This window comes from Cephus cinctus, unplaced genomic scaffold (assembly GCF_000341935.2).
Source record: "Cephus cinctus unplaced genomic scaffold, Ccin1 Ccin1_scaffold0661, whole genome shotgun sequence".
Taxonomy (NCBI): domain Eukaryota; kingdom Metazoa; phylum Arthropoda; class Insecta; order Hymenoptera; family Cephidae; genus Cephus; species Cephus cinctus.
The window spans coordinates 196,479-220,434 of record NW_014333290.1 but is presented as its reverse complement, the minus strand read 5'-3'; the positions used below and the strand labels follow the sequence as shown (position 1 = coordinate 220,434).

The 23,956-nt window shown below is 33.7% G+C and overlaps 5 protein-coding genes across 20 annotated transcripts in view; 3 read left to right on the top strand and 2 right to left on the bottom strand.

Annotated features, from left to right (window-relative positions):
• The window catches only part of LOC107269437 (liprin-alpha-1), a 46,782-nt gene extending 44,577 nt beyond the window's left edge, over positions 1-2,205 (bottom strand). For 4 of the 14 annotated variants that reach the window (XM_015743273.2, XM_015743274.2, XM_015743268.2 and 1 more), the window contains exon 1: positions 406-2,203. In XM_015743273.2, coding sequence (XP_015598759.1) covers positions 406-654 — 249 coding nt within the window. In that variant the 5' untranslated portion in view covers positions 655-2,203. Of the gene's footprint in view, positions 1-405 lie in introns of all 14 variants that reach the window. The other 10 variants (XM_015743271.2, XM_015743278.2, XM_015743279.2 and 7 more) reach the window with 4 other exon arrangements.
• A 1,407-nt stretch (positions 2,206-3,612) lies between these two features.
• Positions 3,613-5,681, top strand: LOC107269455. The gene is made up of 2 exons (XM_015743314.2): positions 3,613-3,830; positions 4,392-5,681. The coding sequence occupies exons 1-2, from the start codon at positions 3,791-3,793 to the stop codon at positions 4,682-4,684; spliced, it is 333 nt and encodes a 110-aa protein (XP_015598800.1). The 5' UTR covers positions 3,613-3,790; the 3' UTR covers positions 4,685-5,681.
• Positions 5,682-5,697: 16 nt separating this feature from the next.
• Positions 5,698-7,808, bottom strand: LOC107269454. 3 transcript variants are annotated; one of them, XM_025086733.1, is made up of 8 exons: positions 7,490-7,808; positions 7,304-7,336; positions 7,103-7,147; positions 6,883-6,948; positions 6,645-6,776; positions 6,509-6,580; positions 6,345-6,396; positions 5,698-6,086 (listed from the first exon to the last, which is right to left on the bottom strand). In XM_025086733.1, exons 1-8 carry the CDS (start codon positions 7,700-7,702, stop codon positions 5,971-5,973), a joined length of 729 nt encoding a protein of 242 aa, XP_024942501.1. In that variant the 5' UTR covers positions 7,703-7,808; the 3' UTR covers positions 5,698-5,970. The 3 variants fall into 3 exon arrangements, with proteins under 3 accessions (XP_024942501.1, XP_024942500.1, XP_015598798.1); XM_025086732.1 differs by having other exon boundaries at positions 7,097-7,147; positions 7,490-7,800; XM_015743312.2 differs by lacking the exons at positions 7,103-7,147; positions 7,304-7,336 and having other exon boundaries at positions 7,490-7,807.
• Positions 7,809-7,892: 84 nt separating this feature from the next.
• Positions 7,893-13,954, top strand: LOC107269451 (pyruvate dehydrogenase phosphatase regulatory subunit, mitochondrial). The gene is made up of 12 exons (XM_015743305.2): positions 7,893-8,424; positions 8,786-9,017; positions 9,218-9,481; positions 9,675-9,837; positions 9,976-10,260; positions 10,388-10,690; positions 10,774-10,913; positions 11,198-11,403; positions 11,512-11,653; positions 11,731-12,000; positions 12,247-12,419; positions 12,608-13,954. Exons 1-12 carry the CDS (start codon positions 8,132-8,134, stop codon positions 12,873-12,875), a joined length of 2,739 nt encoding a protein of 912 aa, XP_015598791.1. The 5' UTR covers positions 7,893-8,131; the 3' UTR covers positions 12,876-13,954.
• An 8,546-nt stretch (positions 13,955-22,500) lies between these two features.
• Positions 22,501-23,348, top strand: LOC112494595. The gene is made up of 3 exons (XM_025086727.1): positions 22,501-22,833; positions 22,885-23,135; positions 23,201-23,348. Exons 1-3 carry the CDS (start codon positions 22,651-22,653, stop codon positions 23,346-23,348), a joined length of 582 nt encoding a protein of 193 aa, XP_024942495.1. The 5' UTR covers positions 22,501-22,650.
• The last annotated feature ends 608 nt before the right edge of the window (positions 23,349-23,956 follow it).

Here is a 23,956-nt window from a genome sequence, read left to right as displayed (position 1 = left end):
ATATGTTTAGTTACAAATTTAATATTCAGGAACGATAGTTTAGTTAAGTATACAAAGTCCTAGCAAAATATCTTGAAGCAACTTCAGCTTCTTTCATCATTATGTCTGTTTCTTACAGGAATAGTATTTTAACATAATTTGAGAATGCTCCTGTATGACCCTGTTACTGTTTCAATTCTATGAAGATTTTAAGATGTGTCTATTTCTCATATCATGTACATACTTGTAAAGATTATATTCAACATCGATGATGTGCATTGCTCAAGATATAACAAATTATTATAAATAGGAATATCATTCAAAAACATGACTCCTTTGTAGCAGGTCATATATTTGTTTTTGGGAAGTAAAGGAGTATCAGTATTTTGAATATAAATCAATGAATATAATAGATAGCAACAGTACCTGAGGAATGTTAGCATTGATTTGACGATTGAGTGCATCTCTTTCTTTCTCAACTTCCTGGAGTCGAGACTCAGCTTCTTGCAAACGTTCCTGGCTCTCGCGTAACGAGTCCACCAGCTTGTCCCGTTCATCTAACATTGTGACCATCAGCTGTTCAAACTGAGCGTCTTCGCCAGAAAACTGTGAGCTCCTCTGACTGATGCTGTCCTCCGAAATAGTGGGCAACACGTCGCACATCATATTCCACATCTTGTTTGTTACTGCTTCTCACACTATCACACTACTGTGCTACTGCCTTGAACTGACAGGATTCCACTTCCTCTTAAATCTATCTACTCATCACTACTACCCCATTGGTTATAAGCTTTCATTGCTTGCTCAAAAAATGATGATTTTACAACTTTTGGAATTTCACACTAAGGTTCTCAATCTATAATTGAAAAATTTTATTTAGGACCCTATATTCATATTAGTCTATCCGTCCATTAGTATATCAGTTTGATAATGCTAATTAAACCACCCATATTTTATGGTTATAATTTGTCTGATAAAAAATTCTGGATATCTTGTAGAACGGTGAAATTTGAGCTATTGTAATAACAAAGTGTCATGTGTTATGATTCTGAATTCATGTATAATGTGAGTTTGTAGTTTTGTTCAATTACTAGCTAAATATGAATATTTCAAGTTAGCTATTCACATCATTTAACATTTTTTTATCATCAGAAGTCAATCGTGTTTGTATCACCCTTCATTTTTGGACACTTGTCTTTTAAATAAGAAATCTTTGCTGTTATTCAAAAAATTTCTATAATAAAAAAGATTGAATTAAGCAATAAGAAGTTTTTCCTCTCTGAAATATTTGTAAAGTTTATGGAAAATATCCAAACAAAATAACATAATAGTTTTACTTCTTAATGAAATATACCAACACACAAAGTTCTTTTGCAATGTACATCTGTGATCACCTCGATCAGCCACTGGTCACTGAAAACATCATATTCCCTGCACTTTAAACTTTGATGTTTGTAGAGTTCAACATTGTTCCCAGAGTATTGCTTCCCATTGAGAAGCCAACAGGATGTGAAAATCAAAATTCCCCATCCTTTTAAAGTCCATCAAACCCAAGCATTGATTGACACAGAATACAATTGTTAAAATCTTCTCCACAAGAGTTTAACTTCACCCTGAACTATAGAACACAATCCTCTGAAACACATTGGTGAAGAAAAATGCACTTGTATACGTAAAGGAATTTTTATCATTTCCGTCTTTCCATCGCTAGTAAACCAGTTGACGATGAAGCGGTCAAATATTTTTGCTTTATCTAGGACACAATTTCCGAGTTTTCCTCACTCTCTAAGGCTGCTCATTGTTCACGTGAGAAAACGTTCTGAAAAAGAAGTCCTGTCGCGATAAGATGACTACGGGAGGTTCTGACAAGATAAGAAAATTGGCCGTCTTCCGTCGGCAAACCGTGACGTTCAAAATATCCAGTTACTTTGTACACTGAAACAATCGCGCACTCTTCTTATCACAGTACACGCACGGCACTAGTGCTGGTTTGTTAAATTTCGATTGCATTCTCGCGAAAAAGCCGAACTGACACACCTAAGTGGCTCTCACTACCGCCCAGTCTCTAGGCTACTCCATTTCCAATATCGGCGGCCATCTTGCCCCGTGACGTCACAGCTCCCTCGAGCGAACTTGCGCAGGACTCCGCCCGAATGCGGCGACGGATTATTCTTTTGCCGGATATTCAAAGCCGCGACGAACGATCAATTGATTGAAACCAATATGAAACTGAGCTGCAAAACAAGCATAAATAGCCATTTTCTGTATACTATTCAACGCCGGTCTATATGCTCCTCATTAATTAATATATTATTCTACCACTCCACTAGTAAGATCTATACGCGTAAACAAAATATCTCTGCCTGACTTTACTTCGATAAGTTGTTCTTCCAATAAGCAAGAGTATATTTATTTATAAATGTTGGCCATAGAGATTTGCAGTGAAGACAATAAAATATAATTGTGACCTATTAATTACAAGCTTCTGATGTATATTTCCTAGGTAGATAATCCATTTTCAAACAACACTGGAGTATTTCAAACATTAACCTGAATATGCACCAAAAATAGTTAAATATATCACACACTAGAAATTATTAACCAACATTATCAATTAGAAATAGTAAAATTTAATTCAGTAAACATTGCACAATATGCGTTAATTAATATCATACCATCTACTGTTATTTCTTCATTAATCATATTAACTGTGCATGATTATTTACAGTTTCTATATTGTTAAATGCAACAAACACTGACAAAATTTGAAATGGATAAGATTCATATGCGGAAGGGTCAATAAAATTTTATGTTCAGTATTTTATATTTTTTGTGTGAAATTGGACAAGAATTTCATTGCGATACTAGCCCATATGCTATGCATACTTTATGGTAAAGTAGTTGCTGATTGGTGAATTTACTTGCAGCGGACTGCACACTAACATCATTGATGGTAGGTATTTTTTAGATAAAATAAAACTATTATTGTCAAAAGTGACTATAAAGAAATATTTATAATATTCAAAAAGTAGGAAATACTATTTGTTTAAATTCTTTTATATTTTATGCAATAAATCCGTCACAAAAAATTAATGACCATATGCGAAAATGACTACATATATAAAATATATTATCATTCTTCAAGAATCCATACAAAGAATGTGTACTACATAATAAAGTCAGTTACCCAAGAATTGTCCACGCTGCTCGGCATCTTACTGTTAAACAATTTTACCCAGAAAAATCAATGAATATATAAAAAGTACAGTATGAACATACAAATTTTTTCTTATAATAATATTGACTCCACTGTTTAAGGTAATCTACATTATTTTTTATTTTAAATCAACGTATAATTCAAAACTTATGAAGAAATTATATCGTTAGAGAGTCAATTGTTAATGTTTATTGATTAATAACAAATATATTTTAAATTGTAGTAATTTGTCCATAAAAGATTTATTTTTAAAAATTGTTTATTGAAAAATATATAATATGCAAAATATGCCATTAAATTTTTAAGAACAAGGTATAAAATTCTAGATTACAAAGCAGACATTATGAACAACATTAAATAACCGTATAATAAAAAATGTGGCAATTTCAGAACTTCCTCGAAATTCCTAATCGACCATAAAAAAAGTTTTGAAAAAAAAAAGGAAAATAATTGTAGAAAAGGGGTCCAACAAGCAGCTGAGACTGCGCGAAGAAATTGCGGGCTGGTTTGGAGGCTGAAGATCAATACGATTGTGGGAGAGCAAGCTGGACCAGTGAGAAGCCGTGATCATCTCGTTTCAGCCGAAGCATCATCATGAAATCAAGTACACACACCTGTATACCACAGTCAGCAGGTAAATTATTTCTAAAAATAAAAAACCTTCTAAATAAAACAGCAGAAAAATCCTGACATTCTTATTCTTAATATATTTACTTGATATACTACATTCCGTACCCCTTTCATACTTGCTTAAAAAATTACTCTCTACATTTCTTATTCTTGTGTCAATCTTTCAATTATTACTACCGAACCTTAAAAACTGAATATAATTTATCATAAATACTCTACAGTGTTGTATAATAATTCGCGATAAACATGATTACGTTTACGTCAAACAATATATATGAAAAACTATATATATGCACATGTAAATGACGATATATGTATATGTCGGTACAGTAAATAATTATATAATCGCCTATGGCACTTTCACGTCCTTAATGTTGATGTTGTTGGATAAATTAATTTTGAATTTAGACAATATAAAAAAAATGCAGAAATATTATTATAATTATAAATAAGACAAATTATGTTATAATGATTCATGTATTGCAAATAATGTAGACTTATTATTTATTATACTGTATTGTTGTATATTGATTAACTGTTATCCTAAAACTTTGACATTTAAAAGTTCTCAGAAATCTCGCGGACGGTGAATCGATCGAGGACATCGCCGAGTCCGTGGACGAGCTACGTGAAAAATTGGCGAACATGAAGAGAATGATGGAGGCTCGAAAGGGTAGCACGCTAGGTGATCTGAGCGCACGAAAACGACGAGAGACATCTGACATAATTGACGGAAATTTTTTGTCCTGGATATTTGGTTCAGCACTTCTTGTAATACTCAGTGTCAGCTTTTATGCCTTCTATAATCTTTACCACGCGGTACTCAAGAAATTTCCCTCTCATCATACGGAACTATAAATTATCATGCGAAGTTGCAATCAATATCTAACAAATGATATAATATCCGTGATACACAATCATGAGATTATTTATATAAATTTTATTGATTTGATTGGCACTTAAGAAATTGTCTATTTGAAAAACAATTTTGAACGTTATTCAATATTTTGCACAGGTTTTATTACTTGCTAATCTTTGTTATTATTAGAGATCATTAACATTAAAACAACTTTAATTATTACTTAGATAAATTTTTATCTAATAAATTTATTTACAATGAATATACTGTCAAATGTTCATTGATCAGCTGATATTAACCCATTTAGTGCTATTGGCGCTTATATGTGTCCGGCAAGTGTTTAAATTTAAAGAGCTCCGCTCTCAAAGGGTTAAACACGTTAACACCATTAAAAACATGCCTAAGGTATGCGAATGAAAATTTCGTTAAGCGAAATGAAAATCAGGACAGATTACGTAAACAAATAAGAAATACAGATGGGCGAAAAAATTTCACAAATGATATTGTGAATTTGATAATTTAAATGAATTTAATAACTTAAGTTTCACTACTTATGTTTCCTGGTTTTATTTTATTAGTTGATTATGTTACTCTACTATTAGTTATTGCCAAATTATTTATGCAATTTTTCTTTTTATTATGTACAGAAAGCAAAGATGACGATTGAGTGCCTTATACATAGACGTACATCTCTTGCTTCTTAGTATATGCATATAAAAAAACTTAATTTTCCTTATTTAAAATGTTTATAGTATATTCTGCTGGCTAAAAGATAGGACAGTGTATTGTAAACTGAAATATTAAAGTTTTCAACAAATTGCAAAATTACCTGTAATTCGCAAATATCCAGATTACCTGCGTATTTGATATTATACAGTAGCATAGTGAGAATTTATCTCGTATAATTGACTTATATTTATCAACGGACAAATATAATCGTTATATACTATTATATACGTAATCAGACTTTTTGATAAATGCCTGTTTCTGTTTTTAGCGACAAAGTAACACCGAAATTGCGTTACGCATAAGACATAACATTCACGAATGTAATGTGTTTTATTATGAATTACTCAATTATTGTAAGATTCGATATATTTCATTCGAATACAAAGGTAATTTTTATTAATAAATATAAGATTGATAAAGTTGTATCCATATATTGTGCCATTTACTTAACAAAATTCAAACATCACGATACAGTTTATATCAGGAAATTTTAATAGATTTAAATCCGACGATTGTCATGTGAAGTATAGAAATATTGAGAAAAAGGTATACATATTTACAATCGATCCACTTTCGAGCGAATTGTTGATCGAGAATGATTATCAGACGTATAAGTGCATCTCAAAGTCGTTGGAACTTTAAAATTACTGCACTTCGGTTGTCCATTGTTGCCTGTAATTGGTTTATCAGAAATTAATGAGTGCATCATATAAGTAATCTAATATCTCAATCATTGTAGATTTTGTTGGATTAACATTAGAATCAAGGCAATCATGTAGAGTATTTAAAATACATTGATTTCATGAAACTTGAGCTATAATATGCTAATGTATTTATTTTAAATCTTCATTCTAATAAACAGTTTTGTTGATAAAAATATTTTAAAAAGAAACAAAAAATTCAATAGATTATTAAAACGTGTATACTCACTTTCCAAATCCTTGTTAAACGTAGCTAGCATTTTATGATAGTCTTCTTGTTGCTAAACGAATGAAAGCAGAAGTCAGATATAGGACGTAAGCGTATATAACCCATAAATAAAGAAAAACAATAACTAAAAAACAATAATAGAATAATTCAGGGGGACACAAAACCTTCAAAACGTCGTTCTTAAGATTTTCACGACGCAGAGATAAACTTGTGACTTCATCTTGTAAACTTTTTACCTACAATTCAAATGTATAATATTTCTTTTCGCATTACAGTAATAAACATTAATATTGCTCCAACCTCTTGTTCGGTTTTCATAAGATTTTTCTTTAAATCAATCATCAGGTCTCTATATCGATCTTCGATCATCGATACACTTTTATTGTCGATATCGTTCAATACTTTTTCTGTACTCTTTATCGACTCCTTCAACTGTAATGTATTATTATTGTTATTATTCGTTATATTATCTTTTTTGTTGCAATATTATTCTTTGTATGACAGCATAATGGTATTATATAATGATGATGATTTATACCGTGTGTTCTTTCGCTGCCAATTTTTCCGACAATGCATGCAATTTATCACATACAATTTTGATTACCTGTAATTATTGTTAATATACTATACAAGTTCTTCAAAACAGTATACGTAAGCAAGTATGTAGTGATATATGTGAATTATTCATCAGTTGCAATACACTAATTTATATTATAATTTTCAAAAAATTATAAAAATTAATCAGAATTTACACCAACTTCACCGGATGTTGGTTTATGGTCTTTATTATCATTGGGTAAAATCTGAAACAGAATATTAATAGATACATATAAAAATGGAGAATAATATATTTTTAAGCAAAGTCTCTAGAATGGTTATAGGGCGTATACAAATATGTTATCGAAGCGTTAAAAATTCAATATTGATATTCTGTTATATGTATAGCACAACATACTTACGGATTCTTTTAACTCGTCCTCGCGACTCTTGTACTAATAATTTGAAAAACTTGAATTACTATGTGTAAAAATATAATTTTAAGCAAAAATTTTACTTTCAATTAATATTTCACTGAAGAAATTTATTGGACCAAAAAATTTCATTCCATTGCCGAAAATTCATTTTAATGTTTGTACATATCTTACCATAACCATGAGAAAAGTTGTGATGCAAGAAACGATGAAATAGAAGATCCATAACATTTTGAAAGAACACAATTGCATTATAATAGGCCAGACAAAATTGTAAATTTGGGGACCCATGATAGTAGTTGCAAAATTATAAATAGAATCGCGTATATTATAAATGTTTCCGGAGACAGAAAATTTTCTGCAAATTACAAAATGACAATTACACATCAAACTAAGAAAAATGTATTTGCGATACCGGGCTTCCTAATTCCACAATACAATTTTTCAAAACTAATATCACAGTAAATAATTGCACAAATCTTACTATTATTTAAAAAATACTTGCAACATTAAAAGTAATCATATAGTTAATGTATGCGCACCTATTACGCTGAAGAACATTAAACATTATAGCTATTAATAATTTATAAGTAATGTTATACGAGTTTATATAACTTGACATATATCGACAGAAAATAGCTTCTCTGAAAGTTTGCCATTGTTGTCGAAGATATTTATTTTCTAAATTAACAAGTCTGTCGAGACTAGTCCAGTTACGCCGAACGTCATCAGATAACCATTATTCAGCAAAGTTTGAACTGGTTTGAACTGATTGATTGTTAAACATCTTCCAAATAAGATACAATATATTTTTGAATGTTAAGACAATTTTGCCCAGGATGCAGTCGGTTACCATTCTTAGCAAAAGAGAATTATAGCATAAGAAAAATATCAGTGCCACAAGACCTAACCTACAATATAAATTATAAATATGGGACTGATATTACAACCAAAAGAAATGTTGAAAAAGAATTTCCATCTCCTGGGAAATCAATTCTCCCTTCACAATCTCAAGTTGTCATTGCTGGTGCTGGTACTGTTGCTAATTCTGTTGCGTATCATCTTACTATCAATGGATGTAATGACGTACTTGTATTGGAGCAAGGACGGTATGAGTAATTTTACAAATTTCTTCTTATATATAAATAATCCTTACCTGTTTCATTGTTGTCTCACTGAAGTCTATTACGATTCAAGGAGTGCTCAGAAGAAAACTCAAATATTATGTCTCACTTTATGTTTCATGTCAGAGCATGATACAATGATATTTATTCAGGTGAAATTAAGAACTGGACTTTGATTGTCACTCAGATATCTTTTTTATATATGAAAAATTTAAAAACAAGTATATTATTTTCATCTTTAGCAAATTTGTTTGTTTATCATCAGCATTTCTATAATAATGTGTAAATAAGTCATCATTTTGTTTTTTGTTTAGTCCATTACAGTGTGATGATTGTTCTCTTACAGGATTGGCAGTGGAACATCACATTTTGGCTCGGGCACTCTTGGATTATTCAAACCTATCTCTCACAGGAACCTCATTTCATACAGTATAAAACTGTATCGTCAGTTACAAGAGATGGGTTACGATATTGGATTGCGAGAATGTGGAAGTATAAACTTGGCACAAACAAAAGACAGAATGACAGCCCTAAAACGGAGAATAGCATATAATGTTCCTACTGGTTTACACTGTGAAGTAATTATACATTAATTATAAACCCTAGAAAATTTGAATAGTCATTTTACAATATTATGCTTGCATAAACTAAATTCATCATTACTTGGAATTCTATTTTTGTACTAGAAACAATTATTTTTCTTTACTAAATTATCTAAAACATAAATTGAGTTTATTCTAAACTATTAATTCATTTCAATATGTTTCATGGGAAAAAGATTCTTGGGAAAAAAGATTTAAAAAAACTTCATCCATATTTGCATGTGGATGACTTAGAAGGTGCAGTCTGGGTGCCAGAAGATGCAGTGGCCAATTCTAGTGCAATTTGCGATATTTTAGCAAAATTAGCACGACAAGGTGGAGCACAGTATCGGGAAAATTGTCGAATCCTAGAAGTCTCCACAGATAATGGTGCTGTAAAATATGTAAAAACTGAAAGTGGAACTGTCCTCTGCGAATATTTTATAAATTGTGCCGGAATGGTAAGCATTTCTTCATGGTGAATCGTTTATTATTTTTATTTTAATTGCATTAAACTACACTTAAAGATTTATTAAAAAAGAAACATCTTATATCTCGTTAACAATGGTATTCCTTAAATAAGTATCTGTAATTTTTTAATACAAGTAAAAATGATAATGCGTTGAGCATAAGCAGAGTGCTTAATTTATTTAGTGGGCTCGAGAGTTAGGATTGCGGTGCAATCCACCAGTACGAATTCCTGCATATCCGGCTGAACACTTTTATGCTACAACCGCACCGTTTACACCAGAGTTAAGTTCCGATTTACCCTGCATACGAGATTTTGATTCTCACTCATATATGAGACAGTGGCAAGGTAACATATGCCAAATGTGAATTATCTTTTTAATTCTTGAATAATTGTTATTCTGCAAACCATAAATGACTTTATAAAGATTCAAATGATTTTGATTATGTATATTTCAATGTAACAAAATGTTATCGTTGTTTATAGGTGGTTTAATGGCTGGCTGGTTCGAACGTGAAGCACGACCTGCTTTTGAAAATGGTAATGTCCCAGCAAAAGATTGGACAGGCCAATTAAAAACTGACAAAGCACATTGGAAACCATTATGGGAAAAAGTTGTGCATCGGTTACCTATTTTAAAAGACATTAAAGAACCCACAGTGTATAATTGTCCAGATAACTTTACACCAGATGGCAGATGTATATTAGGAGAGAGTCCTGAAGTAAAAAATTATTTCGTTGCAGTGGGAATGAATGGTAATTCTTTACAAGGTAAGCTTGAACGACATATTAGATACTTCTGCAATTAATATTTTTTAAAGTTATATTCGTTTCATTCTTATACTATTAAATAAATACATTTCTTAATACATATGTAATTTGTCATATTATTTTCTAGGCGCTGGTGGAATAGGAAAAGAAATCGCGGAATGGTTGATTAACGGTGAACCAACACAAGAATTATTACCATTTAATATTCAACGATTTTTGGATCTTCACAACAATAAACAATATCTTCAACAAAGAGTCAAAGAAGTTGTTGGGAGGAATTATGCCATTTTATATCCGCATCAATGCGAATACAAATATGCTCGCAAATTACGCTGCTCGCCACTTTACTCTGTATTGGAAGAACGAGGTGCTGTTTTTGGTATTAAAATGGCTTACGAGAGAGCACTTTATTTTGATTCAACTTATAGACGTATGTGCATTATCTTTTTGCTCATTTTTTATATTTTACTCAGTATTGTAATTTTATTTTAAACACGTAATTTAAATTGGCAGGTGGACAGAAAAAACCAGTCATGCCACCGGGTAGTTTCTACAAACCTAAATTTTTTGACTTTATGAAAGAAGAATTTCATGCATGCCGTGAAGGAGTTGGTATAATAGATATGAGCTCCTTCTCAAAAATTGAAATTAAGGTATATGTTACCACCGAGGAGTACTAGTAAGCAGGACCAGTCTTGCGGAACTTTGTGTCTGATAGCTAATGGACACAGTATAAATACAGAACTTCTGAAAGGAGTTGAAATGGGTGATACATTTCATTGAAGACACAACATACACGAGAGCTGGTCCTCTTTACTAATATCGTCTCGTTGATCTTACTTATCTCTGAATATTGCTATACAGTTTTGATAATATAAAAGTATTGTTCTACTTGCTGTTTAATCATGTCAATAATCGTTACTTCATTTCTCAACAGTCTACTCGTTGGGAAGTCATGAATTATCTACAACAATTATGTTCAAATGACGTTAATATCCCAGTGGGTGGTATAGCGCATACGGGAATGCAAAATGAAAGAGGTGGCTATGAGAATGACTGCATGCTTGTTCGTAAAGCAGAGAATAGTTACTTCATGGTATCACCAACTTCGCAGCAAACTCGAATTTATCAATGGATGTCCAGGTGAATCAATACCGAAGATCAATTATGGATTATCATGAATCGTGCAATATGTTGTAGGACCAAAAAATTGTTCTTTTGAATGTACCATTAGAATTAATTAATTTTCAGACATTTACCGTCGGATCATTCAGTAGGTCTTAATGACGTTACCTCAAAGTATACAGTAATCAATGTAGTCGGTCCGAAAGCTACAGAATTACTTTCTGAATTTTCAAATTCGGATATCGATCTTACCGCTTTTACTTACAAGGTGAATTATCACAAATTTATTTATTGGATCAACATTCATTCTGAAAATAAAATGCAAATTATCTCTATTTTTCACAGTCAGTAAACGTTGGCTATGCATCAGATGTCATGGTAATGGCATTCACTCACACTGGTGAACCAGGTTATTGCCTTTATATACCATCAGAATATGCTCTTCACGTATATTCTACTTTAATGGAGGTAGGCAGGGATTATGGTGCACGTGACGTCGGAGTACTGACGCAACGATTTATGAGAATAGAAAGATTCATCCCCTTTTGGGGAGAAGAACTCACCCCTTACGTTACTCCCTACGAAGCTGGAAATGGATATAGCGTTAAACTGGATGTATGTATAATTAGTATGTATGATATGATATGATATAATATGATGTATGATAAATTAGTTTTTCTTAGATATTTTCAATAATACTATTTTATTATCGTTTACGATAATGAAGCAATTATAAGTATACTTAAAAGTATGAAAACTGCCCTAAGTATTCAATTATTAAAATGGTTTAAGAATTCAGTATAAAAGTTAGAAATTTAGTAGCTTTTAATACACTTTTCTTATGGAATTTCTTTTTTGTAGAAAGAATACTTTATTGGGAAATTTGCTCTTCAACGTCAGAAGGAACAAGGAGTGACTAAAAGACTTGTTTTATTTGTTCTTAATGATCTTGATGTAAATAAGGACGTTTGGGCCTGGGGTGGTGAACCAGTGTATCGTGATGGTGAATATGTTGGAACGGTTACATCTGCAGGGTATGTGATTATAAAATATGAAAATAGTTTAATTTTTATTCAAATGTTAATACGTAAAGATATTTTAATTGAAGGCATTGTTGTGATAATGTGATTTATAGATTTCTATTGATATATTCCAATAGGTCATTATATGATAGAAACCTTATTCTTTAATTTAGCTTTTCTTAATTACTGGTAATTTGCAGATATGGATTTGGAATCGATAAACTCGTTTGCTTGGGTTTCATTGGTTCTCCTGGTGCAAGATATTCACATGGAGACTCTAATGCATCCGTAATTACTATTGAATATGTAATGGATCCTAATGCCCGATATGAAATCGATATTGCTGGCAATCGATTTCCCGCTGAACCACACTTTTACGCTTTGCCGATCCCAGTCTTCAACAGTAAAATTCACAAAAAATATATTCCTACTCCAGTAGTTTCATACCAAAGTGATGTGTCCCGTTGAACACCTTGTTTTATGTTTGTTTAGCTGTCATCTGTATTTTTAGTTTCTTTGTTGCTCACAATCTAATATTTATTTCGCATTTTTGTTTTTTAGTTATTGAAATCTCATGGTATCATTGAAATCTTATAGTATTTTATTTTATACATAGCGTATTTTTACAGTACGCATGACTGCTTGTGCTGTGATGAATTATTATATACAATGGATTGAGGCAATTATTCGTAAAGCATCGTCTTTATGTTTTATTTTAGTGTGTATTTATTTGAACAAATATTGTTGAAGGTTGCCAAAAATATAATGGAGAGTTGTTGAAGTTTTGTTATTAAAATTATGATACTTGTACAATTAAACTCTTTAATCGGGTAATGGTACAAATTTAGGGTTTGTTTTTAGGTTGTAACACCTAATCTAGGTTATAATTCCTAATTTTGTTTCATATATTTCACAGTAACTAAATCTTCGTCTCTCCAAACTTTAAACATGATTTGCCGTATAGTTTCTGTAATATAAAAAGTCTATAAGTGTCTATTTCCACTATAAAGAAATAATCAACCTATAAAAATAAATAACTTGAAAATTCAATATCCTAATATTTGTACGGTAGAACGTAATGATTTCTGGTTGGAATGTTGAGATTACCATATACATATATTCGCTCATTTATTTTTGAACGTAAAATCTTGAAGTTGTTCACTGCCTGTTTAATCCGTGATTCCCTATTACTATTATAATTGTGATTACTGAACCACGTTAACCGGCTTCTTTCAATACTGCATACAATAAATACAAAATATTTAAACATAAGGATACACATTGAATGTAAAGGGTTTCACGCCGACTTGAAGAAATGCGGTAGCATAATTAATATTAACATTGCTGAATATAATAACTTTTCAGTATGTGAAAGGAATCTCCTATATATAAATCTTTCAAAATTTTCAAGATTTTAACATCAGAGTAGGTTTCAATTTGTAATAATAATTTTTGTAAATTGTCACGTGCAAACCGATAATATATGCAAATACGTATATCACGTATATAGATGTTATTCGAATTGAATAAAAATTGTGATTGTTTAATTTCCATAATTATTTAATCGCAATCGTTCTAAATATTTCGATCATACTCCTTCGATCTCCTGAGCGATATTTCATCAGTAATTCAACGATACTGTAAGTTATCTTTATCTGACGGAACCTTTTCAAACATTTAATGCTACTATCTATCCATTTAATGTTATTATCCACTAACCTACCCAGTCTCGGGAATTTAAACATTTCACTCTATCTTAAACTAACCTAACCAAACCTAGCGTAAAGTAATGTTAAAAAATTGACATATAGCATGACTACGCACAAGTATAGAAAAATATGGTCGGCTGAAAGAAAGAAATTGCGACTGGTAGCGGCCAAGTCCTGTCTCTTTCTAATTAGCAGCCGTAGTACGAGAGTATAAAAAGCGTAGCCAATGGGAGCATTAGAAAGGAAGAGCTACTGGCCACCACCTCAGTCCCTCTTTGTCTATTCGAGCGGACATTTTTTCAAGAAATTAGAAGTAGGGATCGCGTAGTTAATACCTAATTCTATTCCATCTATTTAAAAGTGAATAGAATTTGCAGTAAAAAGTTATTTGTGTCCAATTGGTCTGTGCGCCAGTGGGTCCGGCCCGTAGAACTATTGGAAACGATACACGCCGTGCGATATTCTACACAAAGTAAATACCCACAAAGTACAAAATATCTGTAGAACTTCTACAGGATGTGTGTGCTTTGTCAGTATATAATAAATGTGTCATAAAATTTAATCCTAAAGTTAATAACGAGTATCCCAGTTCAACAGAGAAACAAAAATGTTCAAAGCTCTGGAATGAAATTTAAGAAAATCATTGTTAAAGAATCAGAAACTTATTATAATATATTTATTAATATAATTATATAATATATTATTCCACGAAGTTGGCGCAAGTGCAGTTCGTGCATTCTAAAGAGAATCCTTAATGGCCTAACTACATTCATGTTTCTCAAGAGAGAGAAAGGGTTCAGTTTAATGGACAGAATTATACGACAAACATGGACATTTTCGATACTCGAAATTTTATTTCGAATCAAATTTTGCTTGGCGCGCTAGGAAAGTTGCCTTATCAGTTACCGTTCAAACGTATTTTGGACACATTTCTGTTTTGCTTTGCCTCGACGAATCTATCTTACAATACCTGTTTTTGGTATGTATTGTTTTATACCAGTACACCAGCAAGCACATAAAAGCGAACCAGTACTCAACTGTTGCTGGTCCATTGATAGGTGCAGTGGACCAGTAAAGCCTTATCACTGGTATTCTCTTATGCGTTTATAAGACTCTCATTTGATTCTGCTATTGTTAAGATTCCGGAAGTAATTACGTACATTTTAAGATACCTAAACTCTGTGAGACTTGGGGCGGTTTACGTCAGACTACTGAGCCCTTGACACCCATGATGACTTTTATAATGGCTCTTACAGAAATTATTAACAGCATTGTTAATCACTACAGGGTGACTCAATTTTTAATCATCAACTATCTAAATTTTATGTTCCCAACAACTATTTTAATTTATAGTTTAAGGAACTCCTAGATCTAATTAAACACGAGCACAAGGCACTTGACGATTCGTAAGTGGAAATTTACGTGCGATATGTTGATCGTGCCAGGAAATGGACTATCGCTTATACAAGTAAGAAATTGACAACTTGTACTTTATGTATCTTTGTATATATGTGTACAAAAGAAGCACGTTCAACTTTATTTTGCAAACTAATTAGTCACTGGGATGCTTGTCTTATCTAATCAAAATCATATCGTGTGTTGAATAACTAAAAATATTATTGCGCTTACAATTATAACACAAAACTGAGACTAGTTTTCTTATCAACAATTAGTAAGGGTAGTTTCGTATATTAGTCCGTCACTCGCTAGTAGAATTGGAAGATCTGAAATACCGACAGAAGTTAACACATCAAGTGTCATGACTGACAGTTGATAAATCAAGAGACTCGATCAATTCTCAAAATATAAAAAATGTATCTCAGCTAAATAATATTTCAATAAAACTATTCTAAATGTTTATATGATTTTGTACTTTTTTTAAATTTCCATATTTATGCAAGGAAAAATTATTTTAAAAATCCTCTTACGTTTTAATCAACGTCTCATAAGTATATTTCTGGAAGTATAATATAAGAGAATTTCGAAAGTGAGTTTTGATCTCAAAATTGAAACTATAACACGTAGGCTTCGACGTAATAAAAAAACTTACGCCAAACGCATCAACTGAAGTTAGCCTCTTCATTCGATTTCTACTAGAACCAACTTCAGTCGATACGTTAATACTGCTTGCCCAGTACGTCCAGTTAAAAGTTTACAATGTATTATGTATTATTATAAATTAATTTTCCAAATAACATATAAATTATATACTAATTATTCCCGTTCAAAATACCTATGCATATTCATTTTCAAAAAAAAAAAAAAAGATACATAATATTATTAACAACCATAATGAATTTCATTACTCCGTAAACGTGAATTTGTAATGCATAGAAACTTACGAAATATTTGCGTTGTATAAACAAGGCAATGCTTCGTGAGATATTCTACGCTAATATTTTAAACTTTGAACCCTCCATATTTGAAAATCCCTAGGACGAAATACACGGTAAAGACAAATATAGGCCATGCGAATATCCATTTACGATATATAAAGGTTGAGAAAAAGATTTATTTTCTCTACTTGTAACGAACAGTTAAAGGTAGAAGCCATAGAGAGAACGGGGTAAGCGAAAGAGTCCAATGCGAATAGCATTTACTGAATTTCCTTGTCGGACAGTCGAGAAACAGCTTTGCACAATTTGGGTCGAAAAGTTAGTTTTTCTTACGCGTAATGGCCATCGGCGTGACGGATGCGTCAAGGTACTTACGTTTCAGGTAAACATACCGTAAATCATGAAAGGGACGACCAGGCTCCAGTGCTCGCGCCAGCCACTTTCCGAAACGTTTACTTGTAATTCTGGGCCAGGTCCCCGGGGGCCTTACAGAAGTCGAGCGTGCCCTAAGAGACGAGAGTTTATTAGATTATTGGGGTACTTATATTGCTCCCGAAACTACTCCCTAGATATTTACGATACACAATGAGAAGATCGTATCTAGGAGGGTATATTTGCATGCTCAATATTCGGTATGCTGGGTGTGTCTTAATTTTGAAAAATCTATAGGGGGTCATAGCTGAGTCGCGACTCAAAATAGAGGGTTCGCTTTTGTATTCGATATACAGATTAATTATCTTACGAGATCTATATGTTTATTTATCTCTGTGAATCACTTGAAAATCTGACGCAGTAAGCGATGTCATTTAAAGCTACGTACCGATGAGAGACAAATTGCAATGTCTTTTACTGAAGATAACATGGACAAATGGCAGTCGCCGTTTATCGTGGAGAATTCTGGGTAAATTGCAAGGGAGTGTCCCGGTCCTTCGAAATAGAATTTGCTCTGCACGGGATTGCCCAGGATGAGAGGGCGAACTCAACCCTCTATGTAGTCACGAGACTGCGTATAGGTACGAGCTGGAGTCAACCCGGCCTTTAATAAGGGCTGATTAAGAAGCGACGGTTTTATGATGTTTGCGGAACATGTCTCCCCTCTCTGGGAGTTGCTATGACCTTCGGGAGACAGGAGAACGTTAACGGAGAAGGCGTCCTGGCGCCTGACAGACGGTCGTCCTGAAATTATTTTTTATAGATTTTTTGTATAAAAAATTATTTCGTATATAAATATTATCGCGAGCAATTTTCGTGACATAATTTACATATCTGGTTATTATTAGGTTTATCATTTACGAACTTTAGTTACTGTATCAGTGTTCCTCAAGCACTGGATTATACCCCTTGAGTACAGCTGTACAATAGAATAATATATTGTATTTCTGCCGAGATCATGGTAATTAAAAATGTTACAAAATATGTTGAATGAAATACGTGTAAAAAAAAATGTAAAATCCACAAATAATGAATTACTGAAAAATCTCATTTATTTTGATAATTCATATATGGATTGGTATCTGCAACTTAGAAAGGGGTTATAAAAACAAGAAATTCTTGAGCCTTCAATACTTTCAAATAACTGTTATCGGGCTGCTTGTCCTATCCTTGCAAGGTCCTGCCTCCTGCAGGGTGTATCTACATAGTGGAGCTTTGGTTGAAGATATCTACACGGCTGGGTTGGTGATCTAGAGGTGGGTTCTGGCTTAGGGGTTGGGAGAGTTGGGGGGTCGGAGGCTAGGGGTTGAAGCCATTACCGGCACAAAGCTGCCACCAGATTGCCGTTGGGCTTTGCACCGCCTCGCTCGCTTCGTTCGTATTCATGATTTAAATTCAATTGGCTTTTATCTACGGGACCGAGTCGCTGATGATGGAGTCGCTGAGATCAGAGAATTCGGGACTGCGGGCTGCGACTCTGTTGAAAACACGGTATTACCACGGCAGGCAGTCAAGTCAGATATGTACAGGCAGCAATAGGGAAACGGAGTGAAAGATTCGAACACGGTTTGGATATTAATTCAAGCTTGCTCCGTATTGATATTTTCGATCGACTTAGTTTTACTATCACTTTCTCTCTTTTTGCATGTCCTCATTTTCTTGGCAAGCAAGATCAAATTGATAATTTTGGTATCGGTCTGGTACACTGTAGATTGAAGATGTTCGGCAGATAGATAATTTTGACAAAAGACAAACTGATCATCCTGTGCTATATTGTTTCCCATCCAGAAGGACTCTTGGGTACTTTTTTCGTACAGAAAGAATCTGAAAGAATGACAGGAATTGTAATGGGAACGTGAAAAAGGACCTTTTACCTTCTGGTTTCTCGCCACGCGTCGGTAAAATACATCCTCAAGGTTCTGCTGACGTGACCATGAAAGTCATACGTCACGAGCCTTAAGATTTTTTTCAATATTTTCTAGTAATTTTATTTTCGTCAAAATTGCCACTAATAGATTTTATAAGATCTATGCCTGATTCATATTTATTCTAGTACATGATTTACTTTTATCTACATAGATCATAGATCAGCTACGGATGTACGAGACTTTAGTATTGTTAGCCCGACAAACATCTGTCTTTGGGAACGCAGAAAACTGACACAAGAATAGTTTCCCTATTGGTTGGCGTCTTGGAAGGTCCTTTTCACAAGTTACAGGAAAGAGTGATCATAACGAGATTGCAGTTGCCGACACGCGTAGTCGATGAGGTCCTCAAGGTTGCCAACCGTACCGATGCTCAAAACATTGGAAATGGTCATTGGTTTAGAACACGAAGACTTTAGGATTGCTGAACTGGGTACGGGACTTCAGGGACACGGTCGCGTGGCTTTGACGAATCTGTTTAGTGCCGCCATATACCCGGCTATCCTTTTGGATCCATGGATCCACGGATCTATGAAATCCTGTAGAATCGCATGGGATCCTTTACCTACGTAACTACCGTCCTACAGTCGTTGCTGCTGCAGTTGCTGCTTCTTGTCTTTTTTTTTGTCGGATTGTAAAAGTCACTGAAGTTCACTACTTAACTGTTGACGATAGACAAATTCTCACGATATTTAGTTATCAGATTTTTTTTCTAATCTAATATAAATAAATATATTACGTAAATAGACGCATCATGATATTCCTTAACCGTCCGGTCAATAACCAAACTTTCACCATTCGTTCAATGACCGGGTACCCGGGTACCCACATACTGCGCGCCAATTGGCTAAGCGGTTCCAGTTAACTTCGTGGAATTTTAATCAACAATAGCGAAATCCAACAATCTTCAGGTACCTGGGTAAAGCTGCTCCGATACGAGACATTTGGAAAATGCTGAATAGTAATTTGGCAAAAAATTATAAGCCAACGGAGCACCTGAGAATCAACGAGCAACTTTACCCATACCGAGGTCGAACTAAATTCACTCAGTATATTCCATCAAAGCCAGCCAAGTATGGAATCAAGGTATAAGGTAAGGTGGATACGTGATGCTGAAAATTCGTATCCACTTAGTGGACAGCTTTACACTGGACAGTCGAGTGCCGGTCGTGAGAAAAACGTTGGTGAGAGGGTTGTCAAAGACTTGGTGGCACCGTACAAAGGATCCGGTAGAAACATTACAATGGATAATTACTTCACTACTCCGCCATTAGCAAAATTTTTAGTATTCTGGGATTTAAAAATTTTTGGCACTTTGAAGAAAAATAAAACGTACATTCCACCAGCGATGGCTGCATTGAAAACACGAGAAGAATTATATACTGTGTTTGGCTTTCATGAAAATATAACTATGTGCAGTTATGTGCCAAAGAAAAAAAAAGGCAGTGATTATGCTATCATCAATGCATCAGGAAGCAAAAAGTGGTGATGGTGCAAAGAAAAAACCCGAAATTATTGAATTTTATAACTTGTCAAAAGCTGGAGTGGACACGATGGATAAAATGCTTGGAAGATATACTACAAGAAGATCAACTCAAAGGTGGCTTTTAGCATTTTTCTACAATATTCTCGATGTCGCCTGCCTTGCTGCATGTATTCTTTATTATGAGAACAATAAAGTGCATCCGAAAGAATCGTATGAACGACGATTATTTTATCGGCAACTGGGCAGAGAGCTGTGTACTCCATTCGTCGAAGATCCTTCGCATAATCCTCAAATCATGAGGCATTTTACAACGAAAGTGGCGATTGACAGTTTTTTTGGTAGATCCATATGTGCAGCCAACAGCATCTGGATCTTCAATACCTCAGGCACAGCTCGAGTCAACCGGGAGAAAAAAGATTACTGGTGTATGCTATGCTTGTCTTCGGAACGAATTCAAAAAACGAAATTCGGAAATCTTGCTCTGTATGTGAGTTACCTATTTGTGATGAACATTCTACTTCAACCACGACATGTCAGGAGTGTGCAAAATAATTAAATTTACCTATTTTTTGACATGCCACTGTATTATTATAAATAAAAGAAAAAATAACTAAAATAAAAAAAGTGAATGACATTTTTTTACCTACTACCTTTACTATTGTTTATAATCAAAATTGTTCAAATCAAGGAAATTACAAACTATATTGTTGATTATTTATTAAAAAGTCAAGTTACATAAATACTTTAATAAATGGTCTTTCTAGTGTGTATAAACACGGCTTTCATACATAATGACCTAAGTGAGTACCCGGGTACCCGGTCACTGAACGGAGGAGATATTGACTTTGATAGTTAATAACTTTTATTAAATGAATGAATTAAACAAATTTTGACGAAAAACTGACGTCAAACTACTTCAACTGTGGGGATCCGAGCGTTCAAAAAAATTTTTTCAGGGGAAGTTAATAACTTCTACATTGCAAACTGAAATGGATACCCGGGTATTGACCTGGTTATTGACCGGACGGTTAAGTTGAAATTCAGAAATTTTATCAGTCTTTTATTAATTGACAATCAGATTAAATTTCCACATAGAAATTCATAGCAATTAAAGTCTATAGAAAAATTAATCACGATACATCTAAATCCACTATCGATGTCTAATCTGAAATTAGAAATCTCATCGATAAAAAAATTTTTAAATTAAGACACGTAAGAAGATATGTCTTCCAGAAAATATGGTGACAGATAACGTCAGTCAGTACATTAAAATTGGTGAAAAGTAATTTTTATAATTACTCGACAGTCAATCAGTCAAATCGATCGATCGCACTGATTCGACTATCGATCCTCAGTAATCGTAGCCCAATATGTGGCAGCGTTTGAAATAAAACCGCTCTAAGAATCCGACATGAGAAAGCTACGTGCTAATCGTCGGCATTAGTCGTCTTGTGATTTCATCTAAAAAAGTATATTTACAAATTTTCCTACTTAGACACGAGTGGACGATACGTCATTGATCGACAATTTCTTAATACGAAGTAGCCTAGAATGATTGCGTCATTATACCAAATATTATCTATTCGAAGACTGAAAGCACCAAGCTCGGTAATACACATTGTCATGATACCGATAAACATTTGACTCATGCAATGATTCGTGATGAACACCAGTTGAAAGTAGAAGTATTACAAAACGCAGTCAGTTCACGAGTTCCATGTGGTTTTTTGACAGATCGATAACAATAAAGTCTCTAGTAAGACACACGTGTCATTGTATAAAATATTTGTCACAAAATATACATATGCATGCTTTTTTGAATTTAATATATTCAATTTTTTTTATTTTAGCATATACTTACATTTTATGAAAAACCACGTGTAAGGATTGCATTGCTTGCGAACTGTCAAAAAAACATATTGAACTCGCTGATCGACTATATGTAGGAACACAAGTAAAATGACTCATATCAAAGTTACATGTTAATAAATATTATTAATATTCGTCGAATTGCTTAACTGGGCACCTGAACTGATAACCAGTTCACCAGTAAATAAATTCAATGAAATAAATATTATCAGAGAATCCTCACGATCTCTTTTCGCATCATAGTCGCATCAGTCAAAGTAATAATTCCGCAACTATGCCGCAATTAATATTTTCGAATTTCAACCAATCACATAGCTATAGTTATGTTATCAGCCAATAAAATTTAGTAACTATAAATCTATTTTTTACAGGATATGCTGTAAGGGTTAATTTTTTGTAAAATTAATCGATTAAAGTTGTGTTCAAAATCACATGATCCTCTCTTCCGAGTGACATTACTCGTATACGAGAAGTATAGTAACGCGTATGACTCGTTACTCGTCGATTACAAACTGTGACGTAATTGGCACTGACTACTCAGGGAAACCCCATTCCTTTATCAACATAGAGATCACGGGAAATGTTGTCCTGTGTGTTCCGGGCTTTGAAACGGTGAACAAAGTGAGTCACTATGACAGATCAAAATGGCGGCGTACGAGTGGAAGAAACGTAAGAAGCGTAGCACAGTGTGTAAAAGGATGTATGTTAACTTTCATGTAGGCAGCGGGTAGGATGACGAAGTGGCAGGTCGGCCTTGAGGCCACGCGCCTCCAGTACCAGAGGTGTTTTATGGGACCCCATAATGGAGCCAGCAATACCCATTCCGTTTCTTCCTCGTGCTTGAAACTGCCTTGGATGCCCAACGAGAGAGGCCCCTCTGTACCTACGAGCTATGGAATTGCTACAGTTTACTGCACGAGCCAACCGGAGATTCTTAAGGCCCTGGAAACTTTCATATTTACAAGGGCATTGTCCGTCCCTTTACGAGGCTACAATTCCCTGTTTTCGAGATTACTTAGTTTCATTAAAACGACAGGCAGCGGGTGGTTGACTACGAGGATCCAAGGCTACTGGGAGCGTGCCGATCTTTGGGTCCGGTTCTCATGCTTTACGCTTTTGACACCGAAGGACAAATGGAAATCATGAATATTACGTTGCACGCGGATACTTCCGGTCAGGACTAAATAATTCTTGATCGCGTTTACGTTTTTTTTCGATACTTTTCTCTTGTACAAAACAACCGTAACGTTTTTTTACGAAAATCAGCCGAATTATTATAATTATATACGAATATAAAGGTGTCAAAATTTTCAAAATTTTTTCATCCATCTTCGCTTTTGATTCAGTGGTTAATACGCTCAAGTCGTATTCATTTATAAAGAATCAGCTTTGACAGTAATTCTCAAAAACATAAAAATTTATACTAAATTTTAGAAATTCTTGAAATTTTAAATTTTTGTGATATTCGCTTTTTCAAAAATATTTAGTGCGGATACCACGCGACAAAGAATTGCATATAATCATTGTATCTTATTTATGCGTTCTTCCTTCTCAAAGTGAAGTGAATCTCTCAATGAATAATTAAAAAAAAAGAAAACTAAATAAAATTGAACTGTTCACCTACACTGCGACTTGTAAAGGGTCCCCCAGAGTCAATTTGTGGTGCACAACGTGCAGTCATAGAGAGAACGTCGACTGACACGTAGCAGACCACAACTCTGAACCGCAGCAAACCATGCATAAACCTTTTAACACGGGTCAAATGCCTCGTTGGACGTTAACGACGCACTCT